This window comes from Archocentrus centrarchus, chromosome 1 (genome assembly GCF_007364275.1).
Source record: "Archocentrus centrarchus isolate MPI-CPG fArcCen1 chromosome 1, fArcCen1, whole genome shotgun sequence".
In the NCBI taxonomy this organism is placed as follows: Eukaryota; Metazoa; Chordata; class Actinopteri; order Cichliformes; family Cichlidae; genus Archocentrus; species Archocentrus centrarchus.
Window position 1 is genome coordinate 2,517,467 of NC_044346.1, and position 20,494 is coordinate 2,537,960.

At 46.6% G+C, this 20,494-nt stretch overlaps 2 protein-coding genes and 1 pseudogene across 2 annotated transcripts; all 3 read right to left on the minus strand.

Moving 5' to 3' along the window:
- Positions 1-495: 495 nt before the first annotated feature.
- Positions 496-3,061, minus strand: LOC115789757 (uncharacterized protein CXorf40 homolog). The gene is given in 4 exon segments (XM_030743271.1): positions 496-1,795; positions 1,797-1,939; positions 2,019-2,280; positions 3,047-3,061. Coding segments are annotated over 4 exon segments (486 nt in total). The 3' UTR covers positions 496-1,729.
- A 936-nt stretch (positions 3,062-3,997) lies between these two features.
- Positions 3,998-12,782, minus strand: LOC115789683 (wiskott-Aldrich syndrome protein family member 3-like; annotated as a pseudogene).
- Positions 12,783-12,991: 209 nt separating this feature from the next.
- Positions 12,992-17,092, minus strand: LOC115789580 (opsin-5). The gene is given in 8 exon segments (XM_075074409.1): positions 12,992-15,163; positions 15,238-15,461; positions 15,962-16,066; positions 16,148-16,247; positions 16,322-16,527; positions 16,965-17,018; positions 17,021-17,068; positions 17,071-17,092. Coding segments are annotated over 8 exon segments (1,239 nt in total). The 3' UTR covers positions 12,992-14,683.
- Positions 17,093-20,494: the final 3,402 nt, after the last annotated feature.

Genomic DNA, 20,494 nt, shown 5'->3' on the forward strand with positions numbered 1-20,494 from the left:
AAATTCCTAAAGTAAAATAAAGTCATGAATAGCACACAGGTGCAGGGGCCCAGCGGGATAAACAAACCAAGATTATTTTCATAACCTGAAATTTTGCATAAAAGTTCAAAGGTCACAGGGTTGGGAGGGGTACTCCTGTGGGCCTGATGCTGCTGCTGAGTCAACTGAGGCCTGTGCTACGAAGTGTATCCAGGTAGCTTCAGTGTTAATCCTGCGATTTCTGCACTATGAAACCGGTTAACTTCTTACTGAGGGTAAATTGCCATGGCAACTTCTACTGCAAACCAGAGATCAACAGGTATGAAATCACCACCTACTGACCAATCAGATCTCCATAACATGGTGTCACCATTCCTGGAATAGCCTTCGGACCTCTGCGGGAGTCTTTTGTGTTCCGCTGATGAGCATCAGTGATAAATGCAGATTCTTGAATGCAGCTTTGTTCCATTATTATTTATTTACAGCAAACAACTTTAAACTGTTTTATTGGTTTATGAGTTAAAATATGATCCTAAACAGGACACCTACAATTTGACCTCATATCAAATCTGTATGCAGACTCAGCCTGCGTTTGAATTCTGTTTTTAAATTTAATCTTTGTTCTGAAACCCTTAAACAGCAGCGTGTCTGCAGCTAAGGGGAAACAAACTAAACCTGTCAGCAGGTGATGTTCAGTGCCTCAGTTTATTTCCAGCATGTTCTCAGAGTGATGCAGACTCTCTGCTGGGAACACGTTTCTCTGAATGAAGCTGTGAAGTTACAGCAGCTCAGACTGAACGTGCACAGAGTCCTGCGGTGATGCAAGAAACGTCCAAATGTTGTCCTGCTTGATTCTAACCTGCTGGAAACACACACACCAAGAACACCTGTCCATACCTGTTCAGTCACATTAATTTCACTCTGATCTGATTTCCACATCAGCTTCCTGTCTGTGAGACTGTCTGTCTGTCTGAAACCAGCATATTGACCCGTTTCTTCTCTGGCATAAATCCTGTGACCTGTTTGCAGAGCTGCCTTTTTTCTGGAATACTTTGTTCTTTATAGGTTTGTATTTGATACCGTCTCTGAAGTAGGTGGCACTCATAGGGATCATTTTCTGTGGAGGAAAAGTCACATGACCCGTGAAACACCCCCTGTGATGCTGCCAGTGTGAATGCAGGTTAAACCCGGGGTTACCTTACCGAGCAGGAAGGGTATGCTGAACTCGCTTCGTACTGCACTGCTTTATTTTGAAACCTTTATTTAAACAATAAGTGACAGTCGAGCAGCATTAAGTTTTAATCTTCAGAGAGCTTACTCGCTAAAATTAAGCAGAACAAACTGCAGCCTCCTGACCGCTGCTTTCATTGCTCTGCAGCGTCCGATTGGTCCTCCTGCTCTGACGGACAGATGAGAGGCGGGGGCTAATGGACTTTCTGTGTTTTTATCGAAACATTTGTTTGAAAATTAATGACATAAGTTACACTACTCTGAAGTAACTAAAAGTTCCATCAAACTACCGATGAGTTCAGGTCTGCTGACGACCTCAGAGCGTCTCACAGCAAACTGACCTGAGGTCAGTGCCACAGCTCGACTTTACAGTATTCTCACATAGGGATGTAGGCCTCTGTCAGAGCTGAGATTTTTAGGTTTCCTGCAGTTCAGAGCTGGGTCCCTCCAGCAGGGGGTGCTGTATGGGGTTGGGCTTCTCGGCTGTGCCACACCTATGTTTGTGATTATGTACGTGTCATCACGGTAACAGTTCTTCGGGGATCTCCACAGTCCAGAGATCACGACTCCTCGCACTCTTAGCGGTTTGCCTTCAGCCAGCGAGGGTTGGACAGGTGAGTCAGGTGTTTCTCCTCCAGACCAGTCAGCACGGCTGACTGCTCCAGACGCTGTAGCTCCACCCCGTTCAGAGAGGCCGTGCAGAGCCAGGTTCTGCCTACATCCACCAATCCTGAAAGAGACAGACAGGTCCGTTCAGGGACACCTCGTAAACGTTGTAGACTTAGAGGAAACGCCCGTTTCCTTCCCACCTGCCACCACGCCGCGGCCGAACCGCTCCCCGGACTCCAGCAGCGCTTCGATCTGAGCACCGTTCATCCCCAGCGGGCCGCTCAGCACCGCCATCCACTCGTCCCCCTCCCAGTCCCGCCGGGCCACGTGGACCGCCAGCGTCTGGTTCTCCAGCGGGGCCAGCAGCGGCCGCCAGCGGCTCTCCACCGTCTTCACCCCGTCCAGAACCAGGCCGGCATAAGGCTGCCGGAAGGACAGACACCGCACCTGCAACCGCCATGTCTGCAAATCAAACGCACCCACAGCAGGAACGATTCAGCGGACTGATTTTTTATGTAATTCTTTAATATTTTTATTGAAACGTGACGCTTTACCGGATTGTTACTGTGCGGTCACCACACAATCCATCGTGTGTCAGGTCCTCTCCGAAGGAGGTTAACAGCAGAAAACCGCGGAAACTTTTGAATGGCGTTGGCGGGCAGCGCTCTCTGTACAGAAAGAGAGGCTGCTGGCGGGAAATCGGCGGAGCAGGAACTGTTTGTTAGCACAGTTAATATTCAGTTTACTCTCGGCATCAAGTGTGTTTGTCAGTAATATACGCCCTCCGCCGCTTGATTTTACTCACTTCCGCTCTGGCGGCCGGCTCTTCTTCTTTCTGGAAATAACTGCAGTATTAAACACCTGCTGACTTCTGCTGCCCCCACAGGAAAGGGGAGGGGTCACCAATTGCAGTAGCTTTAACAAACGTATTAAAAAAAAAAAAAACGACAAACAGCACCTGAAAGAGAGCACCACAAAACGGTCAACAAACACTCTTGTTCTGTTGCTTCACACCTAAAGACAAAATCCCAACTTAACACATTTGATTTCCTTGTCTGAGAGCTGCATGAGAAACCTCTGCTGCAGATCATCTTTGCTGATGGGACGGAGGCTCTCCACCTCCGATGAGACACCAGGACGAATTTAGCAGCGTTGTGAACATGAGGAGGAGCCAGCTGAGAGATGGAGAGCAGACAGGCTCTCTGTGAAGGACTGTGAGAAAACTCACCTGTACAAGATCCATCATTTTAGGTCATGTTAAAATAATTTTATTGTCAAAGTGGGAAGTTTTCACTGGTGGGAAAAGTACTTCCAGTAAAAAACCGATGATGAGCAGTGAAAGTTAGACATTCAAAAACCTCAAGTGTGTGAGTATCAGCACCAAAATGTTCCTGAAATAAACGTCAAGCAAGGAACTCCTGTCCGTGTTTTCTCCTTCAGTCATAGGAAACATGCTGGATTTTGGATTAATCTTACTGCGGCAGATGTTATATGCTTATGTATTTTGAGGTAAGTTCCAGCATCATGTTTTATAAGCAAGTTGTGTGTTTTCCATCTGACAGTTATGATGTGGCAGGATTTTCTCACCCAATAAACAATATTTAATCCATCAGTCAACTTCATTTGATCAGAAACACGCAGAATGATCACAGCATGTGATTTTTTTTTAACCCATATCCTTAACTAAAGCTTTCAAATATACTTGTCTCATCATATATAAAACATCCACCTGTCTCTGAGACGAGTAGAAGACAACGCACTATGAGACGGAAATAAAAGGATCTCAGTATTTGAAACCACTGAGTTCAATTCACTGAAGAGAAATTTTAATTAATACATTTTCATATATTAATACAATATATTTAATGTTGTCCATGTTATACTGTGAACACGTACTGCAAAGTGACACTTGTCTCCTGGGTGCATTAGTGAACTGTGTTACTCTGATGTCCCATTGGCTGAAGAGCGCAGGAAACATCACACCCTGCGAAACACCTGTGCAGGAAAGCTAACAGATAAAATGAAGATTTTTGTCTTCAATTTCTGTCAATCAATACAAAACATTTTCTAGCAGGTAGTGGCTCTGTAACAAAATGGTGGTATCATTGGAGTAATAAATGCAGTTTCTAACAAGAAAAAAAAAGCCCCCCCCCCCCCCCAAGCGTCCATAAGCTTGCTGAATCAATCGATTGGAAAACAACGGATGAGTTCAAACTTTCACCTATAAAATGGCTCTTTGCATTTCTCAACAGTTACTGAAACCTGTTGAAGTGAGAACTTTTACCTGTGCAACAGGTGTTTGAATGAACCAAAACCCGCCCTTATTCACCCGATGACATCATCAGAGTGAAACCAGCTTTCTCTGCACTTTAACGATGAATTCAGCAGAAACTTTGATTTCAATAAAACACAAAAATCCAACATGGTGCGTTTATCAGTAAAGTTTTTTTCTATTTTCAGCTTTTTTTCCCACCAACATGCAGGTCACAGAAACACAGCACAACACGATCAGCCAATCACAGATGGTACAGGACAGGAAGTACACGCCCCCCTCTCTGCGCGTGGCAACAGCAGGGATGGTTCTGCATGATGTCTTATGTCATCATGTTGCATGTGACACTGTAGAACAAGATGCATCATGGGAAGCCAAGCAGCACTTCTGAGAAAAAAATCAACAAAAATAAATTAAAGAATAATATAGAAATTATTCAAATATAAAAATAAAAAATAAAGTGCAACATAAATAAAATATGAAATAAATCAAAACAAAAATACAAAATTATTTAAATAAAAACTTATTTGGAACAAAAATATTAAAACCTAAAAATATTTTAAAAAATAAGACAGGAAGCATGGCGAGTTTTATAGCCTTGCTAACATCTTTTTATGGGTGTGACCACACGAGCGCCACCTGCAGGTCAAATACCAAAAATTTCATGTTTCACCAAAACACAAAGAGGGTCGGCGTCCTGAGGGGGGCGCTGTGGGACACGTCATCAACGTGCAAAGAGTTCGTTCTCTGAAGAGCAGGGAAGCAGATTCAGGAGCGTCTGTTAAAACTGCTGCTGTCAATAAAGTTTCTGCCGTGAATGACAGATGCCATCAAACACAATGTTCACTCATTAACATAAACGGGAAAATGTAACGAAGCAGCTTCTGTTCTCTGAGGCGTCACTTCCTGTCAGAAGCTTGTCCTCCTCAGTCGGACCACTCCTGGTCCTCGGGCTTCAGACTCCTCCTCTGATTCGCTGTTATTCCACCGCGATGCGTCGCGACAAGATGGTTGCAACATCGTTTCCTGTCGGCTCTCGTTTCTGGCCTCTTCCTGCTCGCGCTGCTCCTGAACCTTCCTCAGCTGGATCCCTGCAGAGAGAAGAGACCTCATCAATAAACCGGACCCCGCCCATCCACATCAGACCACACTCACGAATCCAGGCCACACCCACCCACGTTAAATTATCTGAGATAAGTTTTCACCCAGCCTGACCCTTGAAACTCGAACACGTCCTTACTGACCTCTGCGGATAGCGGCGAGGAGGTCACTGCGGGCGTCGTTCATTGGCACATTTGGTCCACTGGGTGGCTTCCTGCCATCCACTGCTGGAGGCACTGGGGGTGCGGTGGCAGAGGATGGAGCCTGGCCGCTGGGACGGGAGGGGGAGGGGACGTAATTAGCTGGGGGAGGTGGGGGAGGGGAGGGGCTGTAGGGGGTGAGAGAGGGTGGCGCACTGCAGACAGAAAAGAACACAAGCTCCTGTTTCATGTAGATCACGATGCCAAAGCAGAAAATAACCAGGTGTCTGTTACCTTGACTCCCAGGCACTGCTGAAGGGTGCAGTGGGGTTGCCATGGCAGCACTGTGGATGGAGCTGTTTGGGAACACCACCTGTCCCACTGATGGCATGAGAGGCGGGGGCGGTGGAGGGGCTGGAGGGATCTGATGGTCACTGAGAAGGGACGGAGGTCAAAGGTTAACGTGTTAATCAGTCACATGAGTGTGTGTTCTACTTCTCATGATGTCATGGGGATCAAACATCAGGCCCTGTAAGCACAATAGTGTGTGTGTGTGTGTGTGTAAATGGTAAATGGACTAGTTCTTATATAGCGCTTTTCTACTCAGTATGAGCACTCAAAGCGCTTATACAACATGTGCATTCACCCATGCACTCCCATTCATACAAGCACTTCCAATTTTATGAAGCTAAGTGCTTTTTTTTAATTAACTAACATTCACACGCATTCATACTCCGACAGACGGTCGGAGAGCAACTTGGGGTTAAGTATCTTGCCCAAGGATACATTGGCATGTAGCCTGGAGTAGCCAGGATTCGAACCGCTGACCTTCCGGTCAGTAGGTGACCTGCTCTACCTACTGAGCTACAGCCACCCCGGTGTGTGTGTGTGTGTGGTGTGTGTGTGTGTGTGTGGTGTGTGTACTTGGCCTCCTTGGCGATGTTGGCCCGTGCTCCATTCTGATTGGCTGAGCCGGCGAGCGGCTGCGGGCGGTGATGATGATGATGCGGCTGGTTGCGGCCAGAGAGTGCTGCCGAGCGGTTGCCGTGGAGACTGCAGAGGTGGGTCGGAGGGCACGGTCCAACGACTGAGTTTGCCCACTTCCACCGGTCGCCACGGCGATGTGATCTTTCCCATCATGTCCATCATGGTGATGAGGACTTGGTGGGAAGGAGGGGTCATCTGAATCCCTGACCTTTGGGGAGAGGAGTTAGAGCTCTGATGTCAGCTTCTCTGATTGGGAAGGAGGTGGGGATGGGCAGGTGTTTACCTGTCGGGTGACATGGAGCCGTCAGATGTATGGTAAGGTGATGGTGTGACTCGAGCGTCTGGGCGGGAGCTCCTTGTCGTAGGCCATCAGGTTCCACTCCTGCCGTCTATTCGTGCTTTCCGAACTTTCCAGTGGAATGAGGAACAAGAGTTAACAGAACTTAATGAGAGTCAAAGGGAGGTAACATTATCGAGTTCCTCGTGATCCTTCACTGACATGACCTAAAACCTGTGTCTGGCCCCAGCTGTACTTTCACAGAGCTTTTCCCCTCTGACCGCCACAGCTCCACCCACCTGCTACTTCACTTGGAGAAATGACTCCGACCAGCATTTATAGAACACAACAAACTTACCTTCTTCACCTCCCGTCCTGAAGACTCCTCACATGCCTCTGCTCCTGAAACAGACAATAAGCTATTAAAGAAGCACCGTTATCTTCATGTACAGGATGGATGGATGATGGATGGATGGAGATGGAGATATAAAGGGGTGGATGAACTTCTGTCGTCTCTTTCTTTGCGTTTGTTCTCAGTGGCCTGGAGCATCTTTTCCTCCACAGGTTTGAAGAAGTATGATGGGTCGGTTGTAGAACTTCAGACCATCCTTCTTATCATCCCTGCAGACACACAAACACAAAGGAGTTTTAAGTTACCTGTAAGTGTCAGAATGTGAGGGGTGGGGTTTTAAACTGACTGTAAGGTGTCAGAATGTTGAGGGGTGGGGTTTAAACTGACCTGTAGGGTGTCAGGATGTGAGGGGTGGTGGTTTGTCACAGCGTCGGTACATCTCCAGCACTGGATTAGGGATGGAGCTCGTGACACCACCTGCTGGTCCTGGATGGTACTGCTCCTGAAAGCTTTCCGCATGTTGATGTCCTGCAGAGAGACTAGAGGCACAAAGAAGTGATCAGGAGCCTGTCCCTCATCCACCTGAAGTAAACCCGTGGGTGGAGGTGTTGAATGGTCACATGATCTAAGTACAGGTGATTCTTGCCCACCTTCTTCCACAGTGGCGTCCAGTGAGGACCTTCAAGCCAGCAAGTCCACCCTTCCTGCAGGCTGTTCATCCTCAGGTAGAAGCTGTTGGCCTCGTGAACAGCTCGCCAAAGATGTCCTCCGCATGGCGACGCACCATTGACAGGAAGTAAGACATGTTATCACCACAGTGTGGAACAGGTGCGCTCACATGTACTCACTGAGCTTCAGGCTGGCTGAGCTCAGCAGGCTTTTCCAACATGCAGACACCACATGCCAATTCCAATGAACGACAAGTCTGAGGCTAAATCGAAGGAAATTTGTCATGTTTTCAGAAAGATGGATACAGGAAGTGCGCAGAAACACCTGGACAGACGGACCTTCCTCACAACATCTGGTCCAGCAGTGCAAAAACAACACTCTCTTCTTGAATGTGGAGAAGACCAAAGAGATTGTACTAGACTTCAGCAGAGGACATTCACAACATCTCCCACTGACCATCAATGGTGCTGCTGGGTCTCAGATCTCTGGTCTGACAACACCACCATCACTGACCAAGAAGGCTCAAACTCACCTCTAATTCCTCTGGAAATTGAGGAGAGCACGTGTTGCACCTCCATTATGTGCGCATTCTACCAGGACACCCCTGAGAGTGTCCACACGGGGTGCAGCACTGTGTGCTACAGAGGCTGCACAACCTCCTGCCAGAAGACCCTGCAACCCATAGTGAACCAGCCAGCACGAATATCGGTGCCCTTCTGCCTTTCCTCATGGACACTTTCAACACCCGCCTCATCCACTGAGCCATCAGCATCGCAGCGACCGCTCCCACCCCCTCACACTCTCTCTTCAAACAGCTTTATTCACCAGGCTGTTCAGGAGGCTGAACAGCATCCAGAGTAAGTATCTGGTTAGACACCATGTTTCTAAGATTTGTGGGGCCGAGTACAAGAACTTCAGTTTTATCTGAATTAGAAGCAGGAAATTAGAGGTCATCCAGGCCTTAATGTCTTTAAGACAATCTGCAGTTTAACTAATTGATGGGTGTCATCTGCTACACACGTTGATGGTTTGGAGAAGTAACTATTAAAGTTAACTCAGAAAGATTAATCAAAGACAAGAGTCTAAATAATATCAGTAATACTGAAAGTATATTATACTACCAAAAAGTATTCCCTCATCCATCCAAATCACTGAATTCAGGTGTTCCAGTCACTTCCATGACCACAGGTGTATAAAATAAGCACCTAGGCATGCAGACTGTTTCTACAAAGATTTGTGAATGAATGGGTCACTCTCAGGAGCTCAGTGAATTCCAGCGTGGTACCGTGATAGGATGCCACCTGTTTCCTCACTACTAAATGTTCCACAGTCAGCTGTTAGTGGGATTATAACAAAGTGGAAGTGATTGGGAGCAACAGCAACTCAGCCATGAAGTGGTGAAGTGACGAATCACGCTTCTCCATCTGGGAATCTGATTGATGAGTCTGGGTTTGGCGGTTGCCAGGAGAACGGTACCTGTCTAATGGTTAAAATTGTTTTTGTAAAGAAATTCATGAAGTTATTACTAGTTAAAGTTTGCTGTAGCCAGGCAGTGCAGAGAAGTTCTTATTTTCTTCAATCAGTGATGAATAGCAGGATGTCCTAGCTTTACTGAGGGCTTTTTTATAGAGCAACAAACTCTTTTTCCAGGCTAAATGAAGATCTTCTGAATTTAGCCTGTGTAGGGGTGGGAATGTAACATCTGCTTAGATCTGGCTGGATTCAGCTGATCACAGCCTGAACACAAAGAGAATCTGCTGGAGATCACAACAGAAATGACTGTGGCTCATTTCTAAGTTATTCTTTTCCTCACGCTGCACCGCTACACCTGATCTTAGGGTTCCTCCACCTGCTGAATCCCACTGTAACCCCTGACTGTTTGGGTGTGGAGGCAGAGTCACCTGTCTACAATCTAGGCACAGCAAACAGAGCGAGTTTGAATTCTTTGCTCTTCTCTGCTTGAGTTTAAAATGTTAAACAGTAAAGTTTGAGCCCTTGAGGGCGTTTCACAGATGTCAGAACCTCCTGAATGTTTGTGGAGAACAGACTCACAGATCTCATCACACCACCATCTCTCTCCCATGATCTGCTTTGAATAAAATTTATTAAACTGTAAATGGATGTTGTCATCCCCGCAGCTGTCATGAACCAGGGTTACAGGGATAAGCAGCACTCACTGAGTCCACCCAGCTGTTTGATGACAGCAGCCAGCGTGCTGTTGGTGACACACTCCAGCTCACTGGCGACCCCATCAGGCAGAGCGCCGCGACACAGGTACCGAGGCTCGATGATCCGCTTCACCAGCGGCATGGCTCACCTGGAGAGAGAGAGAGAGCGCAGGTGTTCGTTATTTTAAATATTTTTGAAGTGTTTCAGTGAAATTGAAGAATAAAAATAGCATCATTACTGACAGATGTGAAACTGAAGGTTTACATGCAGTTCAGAATCCTTTCTCAGCTGACATCACTTCCTGTTTCTCTCTGATTTAAACCCCACCTTGAGTTTTTCTTCTTTTCAGTGTCTGGGCCTCAGAGGACCTGCAGAGTCTCAGATCACACAGATCCACATTCATCCATCCACCTCCCCTCTGCAGCTGCACCTTCATCATCCTCACTGTTAAACAGACGTCTCGCTGACTCATGCTGTTCACAGCATCACCCTGAGCATTCAGCCTAATGGATCTCTTCACACTCTACTAATCAATACTGATTAGTATTATCAGATCAGTGTGCTGCTGCTAAATCTGCAGCTGCTCTCATGTCCACCAGGTGATGAAATGCATCTGTCTGTTTTCTCATTTTCCTTTTCCTGTAAGGCACTGCAGATGGTCACCACCGCACCATGACACCACTTAACCTTTGACCCCTGAGCTACAGCGAAGGATTATGGGCCAGAAACTCAGGACGATGTGTTTCAACAAGAGACCGCTTGGCCTTGAGTTTATAGTTAGGGCTGGATCAGGTGACCCTGGACCATTCCTTAGTTACATTGCAATAGGCCTAGGCGGCTGAGGGGTTCCCATGAGGCAGTGTTTTTTTTCATTTCCCTCTTTTCACTCTGTTTATACCCCACTCTGCAGTTAATCATTAATTATTATTAATTCCTGCCTTTTCTTCCATAGTGTGTCTTTTGTCCTGTCTCTCTCCCCTCACCCCCAAGCGACTGCAGCAGATGACGGCCCCTCCCTGAGCCTGGTTCTGCTGGAGGTTTCTTCCTGTTAAAAGGAAGTTTTTTCCTTCTCACTGTCGCCAAGTGCTGCTCACAGGGGGTCGTTTTGATTGTTGGGTTTTTTCTGTAATTATTGTAGGGTCAATACCTACAATATAAAGCACCTGAGGTGACTGTTTGTTGTGATCTGGTGCCACATAAATTGAACTGATTTACACCTCAGATTTCACCTCATAATCATCTTCATCACCTTCCTCAGTAACAGACAGTGTTGGATTGGCTGTCGGTCCTCAGTAGTGCGGAGGAATCTGTGTGTGTGTGTGTGTGTGTGTGTGTGTGTGTGTGTGTGTGTGTGTGTGTGTGCTGTCTCAGAGGGCAGCACCATGGAAACGCAGCACATCACGCTTTGCTGCCCACACACAGCACCATGGTTAGTGTTGCTAGGAGACAGTGGGAGGTCCTGTATCACTTCATGCAGCCATGAACAGAATGTAATCAGATTACTGCTATCAGATTACTGTAATCAAATTACTGTAACCACTGTCTGCCGTTTCCTGGTGTTTTATATTTGTTGCTTCCTATCCTGGCCAGGACTCCGTTGAAAAAGCGGTTCTAATCTCAGTGGGCCTTTCCTGGTTAAATAAAGGTTAAAAAAAAAACATGAAACAGAAACCTGTAATCAGTAACGTGACGTCCAATCAAAATCCTCGAATTTCACTCAGCAAACTGGAGCTCAGCCTTCTTGGACGTCTGTCAGTCCAATGAAGCACACAGCAGCCATATTATTGGTCAGATAACTGCATTAAAAAGGCTCCAACAGCACAAACACGGTCCAGAAGTTCAGTTCAGGGACTCCAGTTAACTGAGGTGAAGCCTAACAGACAGCTAGCACCTACAGCCACCTATGTCCACCTGTCAGTCAAAGAGGCCACACCCCTAATAACGCAAACTTTGTTTAAACAGATGAGTTATAAGCAGCTGTTATGAAGGGAAAATTAGCTACAGACACCAAAGCAGTTTCTGTATCAGCTGCAAACATGTTTATTTCTGCTGGAAAGTTTTAACATGGGAGTCTGTGGGGACCGATTCGATGTGGCGCCTCTGCTGGATGGGAGAGGAACTGCAGCTGTGGAGGTTCCAGGTTCGGTAGTTCTGCTGTGTGATGGTGAATCGGGCAAGCAGGAAACATCTGGTGAACATGTGTGTGTGTGTGTGTGTGTGTGTGTGTGTTATATCCATGAGTCTGCTATGGGCAACTTGGGTTCAAGTGACATGAATTTCATCGTTGAGCTTAGAGGGTCCTTGTGGATATCCATGTGCCCGCCTGATTGTCTGTGGAGAGTTTACATCACAATGCACCAGCTACGCGCACGCCCCGGGCCGCGGACCTCAACCAGACCGACTATCTGACCTCGGGTCTCCGGCCGTCTCCAGCGCCCCCTGCTGTCTGCAGATATCTGAAGATACCCTGCAGAACCATGACGTCATGTCTCACAGGTGCATCCCCAGCAGGGCGCACACATACACTCACACGTTATTGAAATGAGTGCATGACCTAATGCAGTGCTGTGTGTCTGTGTGTGTGTAGATTTATCCACCATCAGCTGATCAGTATAGATCTGGCAGCTGACAGCCGATGACGTCATGGTCGCTGTTTGCTCATCTTCATCATCATCATCTTCTTCACTGCACCTAAGTAACAGAAGCTGTTTGATTGGCTCCTGTCCTCTGTAGCTTGAACGAATCGGTGTGTGTGTGTGTGTGTGTGTGAAGAGAGAAGAGAGAGAGAGAGACAGACCCTCATGGCCGCGGATCGATCACTGTGACGGTTTCAGACTGACAGGACCCAATAAATGATCGATCGGATCGATCAGACTTACCGGGCTCTGACGGCGGTTCCGCTCCGGTTCCGGTTCTGTCTGCTGAAACTGCTCCGTCACAGCGCGGCGCGCGGCGGGCTCCTCATCCTCCTCCGACCGGGATGAAGGCTGGAGAGGCGGAGGGGGAGGGGAGGGGCCAGACTCGGTTCCCGTCGGTAGTTATTGAACTGCAGCTCCCCTGCTGTGGGACAGCGGTGTTACCGTTTGTTTGCGTGCAGGAAGCAGATTTAAGTTTGATTTTAAAAATGATGCACGTGTTTTCATTTCTGTTGACAATAAAGTTTTATTGCTTTAAGTTTTAATTGCTTCTCTGTGAGGGACAGCAACACAGAAAAGATACTTCATGCTCACGGATTTCTCTCTGCAGTCATGAAGTTACAGCAGCCAGAAAATGAAGAACAAATCAATTCAATAACATAACATAAATATCAAGAACTCAGAGAGAAGCAGCTCCATGAATCGAATCTGCTTCACTCTAAACTGAAGCAGGTGACATTCAAAAACAGGTACAAACAGAGCCTTCATCATTTAACCCTCTGAGCTCCAACCCATCCACCTTCACCCCCACCCCATATTCTGTTGGGGTGGGGGTGCACATTTGTTTTTAGACCAAATGTGCAAGACATGAGTCTTTGATGTTTTGATGTTCCCTAGCTGCCCAAACTGGAGAAGCCCAAAGTGACATCTTCTGACTGCCTCGGGTGAGAGTTAGCCCTCAGAGGGTTCAAACTCTGAGCCTTCATCTGTGAAGCCTTCTGGGCCTTCACAGATGTACAAGTTACCCCTGCCATTTGGCTAAGCCTGAGCCCATGCAGTGATCTCCACCTCAGAGTCAGGTCTGAGGATCTGAACACCACCAACATCCAGCAGCTTTGCAGCTGCTCCCTGTGTGCTCACGTTTCTCTGAATCTTCATCAGATTATGAACAATCAAATCACTCATTCTTATCCCTTTATTCTTAACCTTAATCGTCCTGAGAGCTGAACCCTCCACATCTTCACCTCTGAAACTGTCAGGCTCTCAGGGAGGAGCTTTCTGCTCCCACCCAGGGCACGACTTCACCTTATTAGCTATTAGATATTGTTTATTCTGCGTAGAGTATATAGATCATATCAAGAAAGTAAGAACAAAGGCAAAATCCAATGACAGCAAAGGAAAGTGTAAGTACATCACCAAAGATCCTCGTACTCCATATGTGATAATCTTACAAAGTACATATCATGTCCATACTGTACCCAAACAGGAATAAATAGAAGTTTAACACTTATCAACACCTGCTCCTTTTTCCATGAGAACACAGAAAAACCTTTATGAATACATTCGGATACTCTCAAAAGAACAGTCAGTACAAAAACTGAATATTTCCTTTATTCATGCAGTTTGTTGTTTTTGAACAGACGAGTGAAGTCGTGTGTGGATGGACAGTTGTTCCATACACTGACTCCTGTGACTGTAACGCTGTGATATTTTACATCAGTCCTTCCTGAACGTCAGGACTCCTCTCAGGTCATCGTGATTCGGTCTTATTTGGGTGGGTTTGCAGTCCAAAGGCCGCAGGAGCCTGGATTCAGACTATTTCCTGCATGTCCTCCTCTGAACGCTGCCTGGTCAAAGAACAGCTAAAATCCAAAGAATGAAATCTTTAAAAAAAAATAAAATAAAAAACTTTAGAAAAAACTTTATTAAAACATGTGACTGCATCAAATTCAAAATGAGTGGATATTAAAAAATAATCAGATTTCGTGCCCTCTCTTTGGATTAAAATATGATCCAGGCTTTTATGAGCTCCGATATCACGCTCCCCTTCTTCTCCTCATCGCCACGCTCAGGGTTCAGTGGGTATCCAGGTTTAAAATCTCCAGGGGGTTTCTAAAACTGACCTTTGCTCCTCGCTCACAACTGAAATGCTGTCAGCGCTGGATGTGGGCGGAGTCTGGGACGAGCTGATGGCAGAAACTCTACAGGCGGGTCTTAATGAGGATTGATCAACCAGTTTAAACAGCCTATCAGAACAATCCGTCAGAGTCTCTCACATTCAAAGCCAGAGCTGGTCTCAGAGGGGCGGGGCATGTCAATGTAGAACACCTCCTTGTTGGCGGGTGGCGGCGTGCAGGGTGGACTTGCCATCCCGGAGTCTGGTGTTGGGGCCTCGTGGGGCTGGTTCACCAGTGAGTACTTCTTTTCAGGTCGGCTCAGAGGAACTTTGAGTCTGGCTCCGCCTCCTGCAGCGAGGCGGCCATCAGCCTTTGGTTTGAAACGCTTCAGCTTGACAGTGTCTTTGGCGTCTCGCGCACAGGGCAGCAGGACAGCCACGTCTTTGCGGAATTTGGAGCTGAGACCGAAGTAAATGAGCGGGTTGTAGAAACTGGCAGACTTGGCGAAGAGTCGGGTGAAGATGCTGGTGAGGTTGGGCACGTGGAAGCCCCAGGCGGACCATATGGACACCACGGCGTACGGAGACCAGGCCAGGATGAAGGCTGTGCAGATCACTATGGAAACCTGAGGAGACAAAGTATGTGTTCAAACCTCCTGAATGCTGCTCTAGGGAGGGGAGAATGGTGATGAACTCTCACAATGGTCACATCTCTCTCGATCTTCCTCTGGCGGTCGCTCAGGTCTCCCTCCGCTGACAAAGCGTTGCCTCTCTTCACGGTGTTGATGATGGACACGTAGCAGAAGAGCATGATGAGCACAGGGATGAAGAAGCAGGAGATGAAGATGGAGATGATGTAGGACTTGTAAACGCTTGAGTAGTTTGCTTTGGCCCAGTCAATCTCGCAGGTCCCGTAACCTCGATCTGCACGGAGAACAGACAATCTCTCAACAGGAAGAATCTCCACTGCTAACTTCTTGTGTCAAAGGGGGCGCTCTCGAGCTCTTCCAGAATAAATGAGACTCTACGTTGCTGTAGAATAAGCACATGGGGGGGGGTGTTTGGGTGCTTGGAAGGCTACACTCCTAACATCTGATGGAAGGATTGTTTGGAAACTGGTGCCAGTGAGGGAGGGCATCCTGTCCTAAACCATTAACCGACCAATCAGTGCACGTTAGTAGAACGCTGGTGTTTTATGGTCAAAATCAGCTTCACTGAGAGAACAACTGAAGGACAGAAGCGTTGTTTTATTTCAGCTCAGACACGTGATCCACGCTCCATAATGCTAGAACTCTTTATTTTAGCCTCAGAGCACCCCATGGGAGAACTGCAGCCAGTTTCTGTGTTAGATTAATGTGAAGTGACCCCCTGAACCCTGTGTAAGAGGGGTCAGGGGTCAGAGGTCAGGTTATTTAGATTCTTGCCTGTGTAGCTTCCCCAGCCGAGCAGCGGCGCCCCAGACCAGAATCCAGCTGTGATCCAGATGAACAGCAGACACATGAACACACTGGTCTTGGTGATGTGATGCACTAAAAGCACACGCAGATAACGTGTTAATAACAGGTGTGTTAACAATGTGACGGCAAACACTTGACAGGCGGAGCTCTGACCTCTGCTGGGGTGACATCCTTTGATGTAGCGTGTGATGCTGATCACGGTCAGCGTGTAGATGCTGCTCAGACCAAACACCAGCGTGAAGAACCCGTCCACCTGCAGGAGAACACGTCACAGGTGAGCCTGTAATTCATCACAGTGAGTCTCAGTCTCAGCTGAGATGTCTGTACCTGGCAGGTCCAGATAGAGGAGATGAGGTAGTCGCTGTCCTGGAAGACATTGAAGATCTCGATGATTCCTCTGGAGTAGCCAAACACGGAGATGCTGGCGTCTGAGACTGCAAGGTTAAAGGTCAGGTAGTCGGTGGGCAGCAGTGAGGCTCTCTGCCTGTAGAGGACGAAGAGGACGATGCTGTTCCCAAACCAGGACATCCAGCCTGGAAACAGACAGGACACTCAGGTACACACAGCACTTCAGTATGTACAGCAAGTACACAGAATACTGCGCAGTATGAGCACAGCTGAGGGTAATCCAGCAGGTCACTACTAAGAACATTTAAACTGTAGCTGGTGTCCTGCAGGCAGGTGAGAGTGACGCCTGCACTCAGGCTGTTTCTGTTACCTTCAGTCAGAGTGTCCCTTTAAAGCAACCAAACCCTGTGAAATCCACAGCATCATCTATGATCAGGTTATTGATCATTGATCATTGAAAGACTGAAGCAAGCTAACATCAGACAGATTCTGAATGGGTTCCTAACAGTGATGATCTCAGGAGATGCACCTGAGCATGCTTCACTTTCTGATAGAAAGTTTCCTCTCAGAGTAACGTGACTACAGTGTGTGTGTGTGTGTGTGTGTGTGTACGCAAGCTCACCTAGCAGCAGCAGGTAGATGCCGATGATGGTCTCTCCCTGGTCAGTCAGAGGGGATCTCTACCCCCTCCCAGGATTAAGCTGTGGTTCCTCCAGGGGGGCTGCCGGCTGCAGCGCCGCTGAGCGACATGTTTGTGTGGAGTAGCTTGTAAATGCTCTGTGCTCCTGCGAGGGACCCCCCGGACAGCTCTGCTGCTAATCTGAGGTAAAATAGAAGCTGATCCTGGTTCAGGACTTCTGACTTCATACCAGCACCTGGCAGGTCACATGTTATGGCTTTCTGATTGGCTGATGGAGTGATGATGCAATAAACTCTTTAAAGGATTGAAACTGATCTCTGCTGATTTATTGAGCTGACTGCTATCTGGAAAGTAACTCAGTAGATTTACTGTAAGTACTTTAATTACTTCTTTGAGGTACTTGTACTGGAGTATTCATTATCTGCAATACCAGTTCCAAAAAATGTGGGACACTGTGTAATGTGAATAAAAACAGAATCTCATAAATCCATCAATTGTTTAAAGTGAGAAAATGAACCATTTTAATAAAAATATGAGCTCATCTTGAGTTTGATGGGAGCAACGCGTCTCTAAAAGTTGTTACAGGTCTGTGTTTCCCGCTGTGCAGCATCACCTCTGCTTTAACAACAGTCTGTAAATGTCTGGGAACTGAGGAGAGCGGCTGCTGGACTTCAAATGTTCTCAGCTGGTCAGAGGTCTGCACTGCAGGTCAGTTCAGCACCTGGACTCTTCTATTATGAAGCCGTGCTGCTGGAATAGCTGCAGGATGCGGTTTAGCATCATCCTGCTGAAATATGAAGATGTCGTCTGGATGGTTGCTCTGAAACCTGGATATACCTTTCAGCACTGATGGAGCCTTTCCAGATGTGCCAGCTGCCAGTTCCACTGATGCACCCCCCATACCATCAGAGAGGCAGGCTTTGAACTGAGCTGAGAACAGCCAGATGGTCTCTCTGCTCTTTAGTCCAGAAGACGTGGCATCCATATTTGGATTCATCCAAATAGTTTACCAAATGCCTCAGTGAGTGTAAGTTATGGTTTAATTACTGCCATGTTAAACGTCTGTGGTATGTAGCAAAAAACAGTTGGATCATATTTAAGATTGAAGCATTAATTAATGGTCGGACTTCTTTGAGCAGTCTTGTAGGAATGGGGTCTAAAAGACACGCTGATGGTTTGAAGTTAACTCAGAAAGATCAATCAGAGAGAAAGAGTCTAAATAAATATCAGCAGTGCTGAAAGCACATACAGATACATAATATTGCCAAATGCATTCACTCGTCTGCCTTCACACACATATGAACTTGAGTAACATCCCATTCTTAATCCATAGGGTTTAATATGATCTTGGTCCACCCTTTGCAGCTCTAATAGCTTCAACTGTTCTGGGAAGGCTTTCCACAAAGTTTTGGAGTGTTTCTGGGAATTTTTGACCATTCTTCCAGAAACACATTTGTGAGGTCAGACACTGATGTTGGATGAGAAGGCCTGGCTCACAGTCTCCACTCTAATTCATTCCAAAGGTGTACTGTCAGGTTGAGGTCAGGTCTCTGTGCAGGACAGTCAAGTTCTTCTACACCAAACTCACTCATCCATGTCTTTATGGTCCTGCTTTGTGCACTGGTGTGCAGTCATGTTGGAACAAAAAGGGGCCATCCCCAAACTGTTCCCACAAAGTTGGGATCATAAAATTGTCCAAAATGTCTTGGTGTGCTGAAGCAATCCTGAAGCGTTCCTTTGTAATGTAAGGCTTGGATGTAGCTGATTGGCCATGGAAACCCATTCCATGAAGCTCTCTACACACTGTTCCTGAGCTAATCTGAAGGCCACATGGAGGTCTGCAGTGATTGACTCTGCAGAAAGTTGGTGACCTCTGTGCACTATGCACCTCAGCATCTGCTAAAGGAATACTCGGCTCAACAGAGCTGTGACTCTTTGTCAGCCTGGCTACAGTGCTGAAAACAAACTTGCGGTTGTTCTTATTTTCTTTAGTCACTGATGAATAGTAAGATGTCCTAGCTTTCCATCCATCCATTCACTTCCACTTATCCTGTTCTGGGTCGTGGGGGGGCTGGAGCCTATCCCAGCTAACATAGGGCGAGAGGCAGGGTACACCCTGAACAGGTCGCCAGCCTGTCACAGGGCCAACATCCACACTCACATTCTCATTCACACCTATGGGCAATTTCCAATTTCCAATTAACCTAACCCCAGTAAGTGCATGTCTTTGGACTGTAGGAGGAAACCGGAGTACCAGGAGAAAACCCACGCAGACAAGAACATGAAAACTCCACACAGAGAGAGAGAGAGAGGAAGGGAGGGAGGGGCCTGGGCCAAGGGGGAATCAAACCCAGGCCCTCCAGATGGTATTCTAACTATGAGGCAGCGGCACTAGCGGAACAAATCAGAGCCGGGCCGGGTGCGGGGCAAATGACCGGGCCCTTTATACCCAAATCATAAAGCTCATCATAACATCATTTTATAACATACACATGCCCAGAACAGCAGGAATGTGTATGTTATGAAGTGCCACTCATGTTAGCTTAGTCTGTAAAAATGCTCCATTTTTACGGACTAAATGCTCCACCGGATTATTCTTTCTTTGTGAATTTTTATGCTTAAATTGTTTTTTTTTTTTGTTTGGTTTTAATTGCTGATTTTTGGTTTGTATCATTTCAAAATCTTTGCAGTTTTATGTTGAGGAACATTATTCTGATTTTGTTTCATATTTGTAGATGCAATTTGTTGCAGATTGGTGAATCTTTCTTCTGAGAAGCTCTGCCTCTCTAAGATGCTCTTTTTATATCCAATCATGTGACTGATCTTCTGCCAATTAACCTGACAGACAAGCTGACAAAGAAAGAACAATATAGCATTGTCAACTGCACCAAAGAGTAAAACAGTTAAATGTGGTTTATTAGTCCCTGTTAGTAAATGATTTAATAACTGATCATCTGCAGAGGAACGGTTTATTTGAAGAGTTTCAGTCAGGTTTCAGAATTCATCACAGTACAGAAACAGCATTAGTGAAGGTTACAAATGATCTTCTTAGAGCCTCTGACAGTGGACTCATCTCTGTTCTTGTCCTGTTGTACCTCAGTGCAGCTTTGATACTGTTGACCACAACATTTTATTATAGAGATTAGAGCATACTGTAGGTATTAAAAGTACTGCACTGCAGTGGTTTGAATCATATAATAGACTCCAATTTGTTCATGCCTCCCGTAACACTGTGAGGAATCTTGGAGTCATTTTGACCAGTATATGCCCTTCAGTGCACATATTAAACAAATATGTAATTCATTATTATCAGGCTGTCCTAAAAGCTCCCTGAAAAGCCTTCAGCTGATCCAAAATGCTGCAGCTAGAGTACTGACAGGGACTAGAAAGAGAGAGCAGATTTCTCCCATATTGGCTTCTCTTCATTGGCTCACTGTTAAATCCAGAATTGAAAATCCTTCTTCTCACCTACAAGGTCTTGAATAATCAGGAGCTGCATCAGTTTGTCAGAC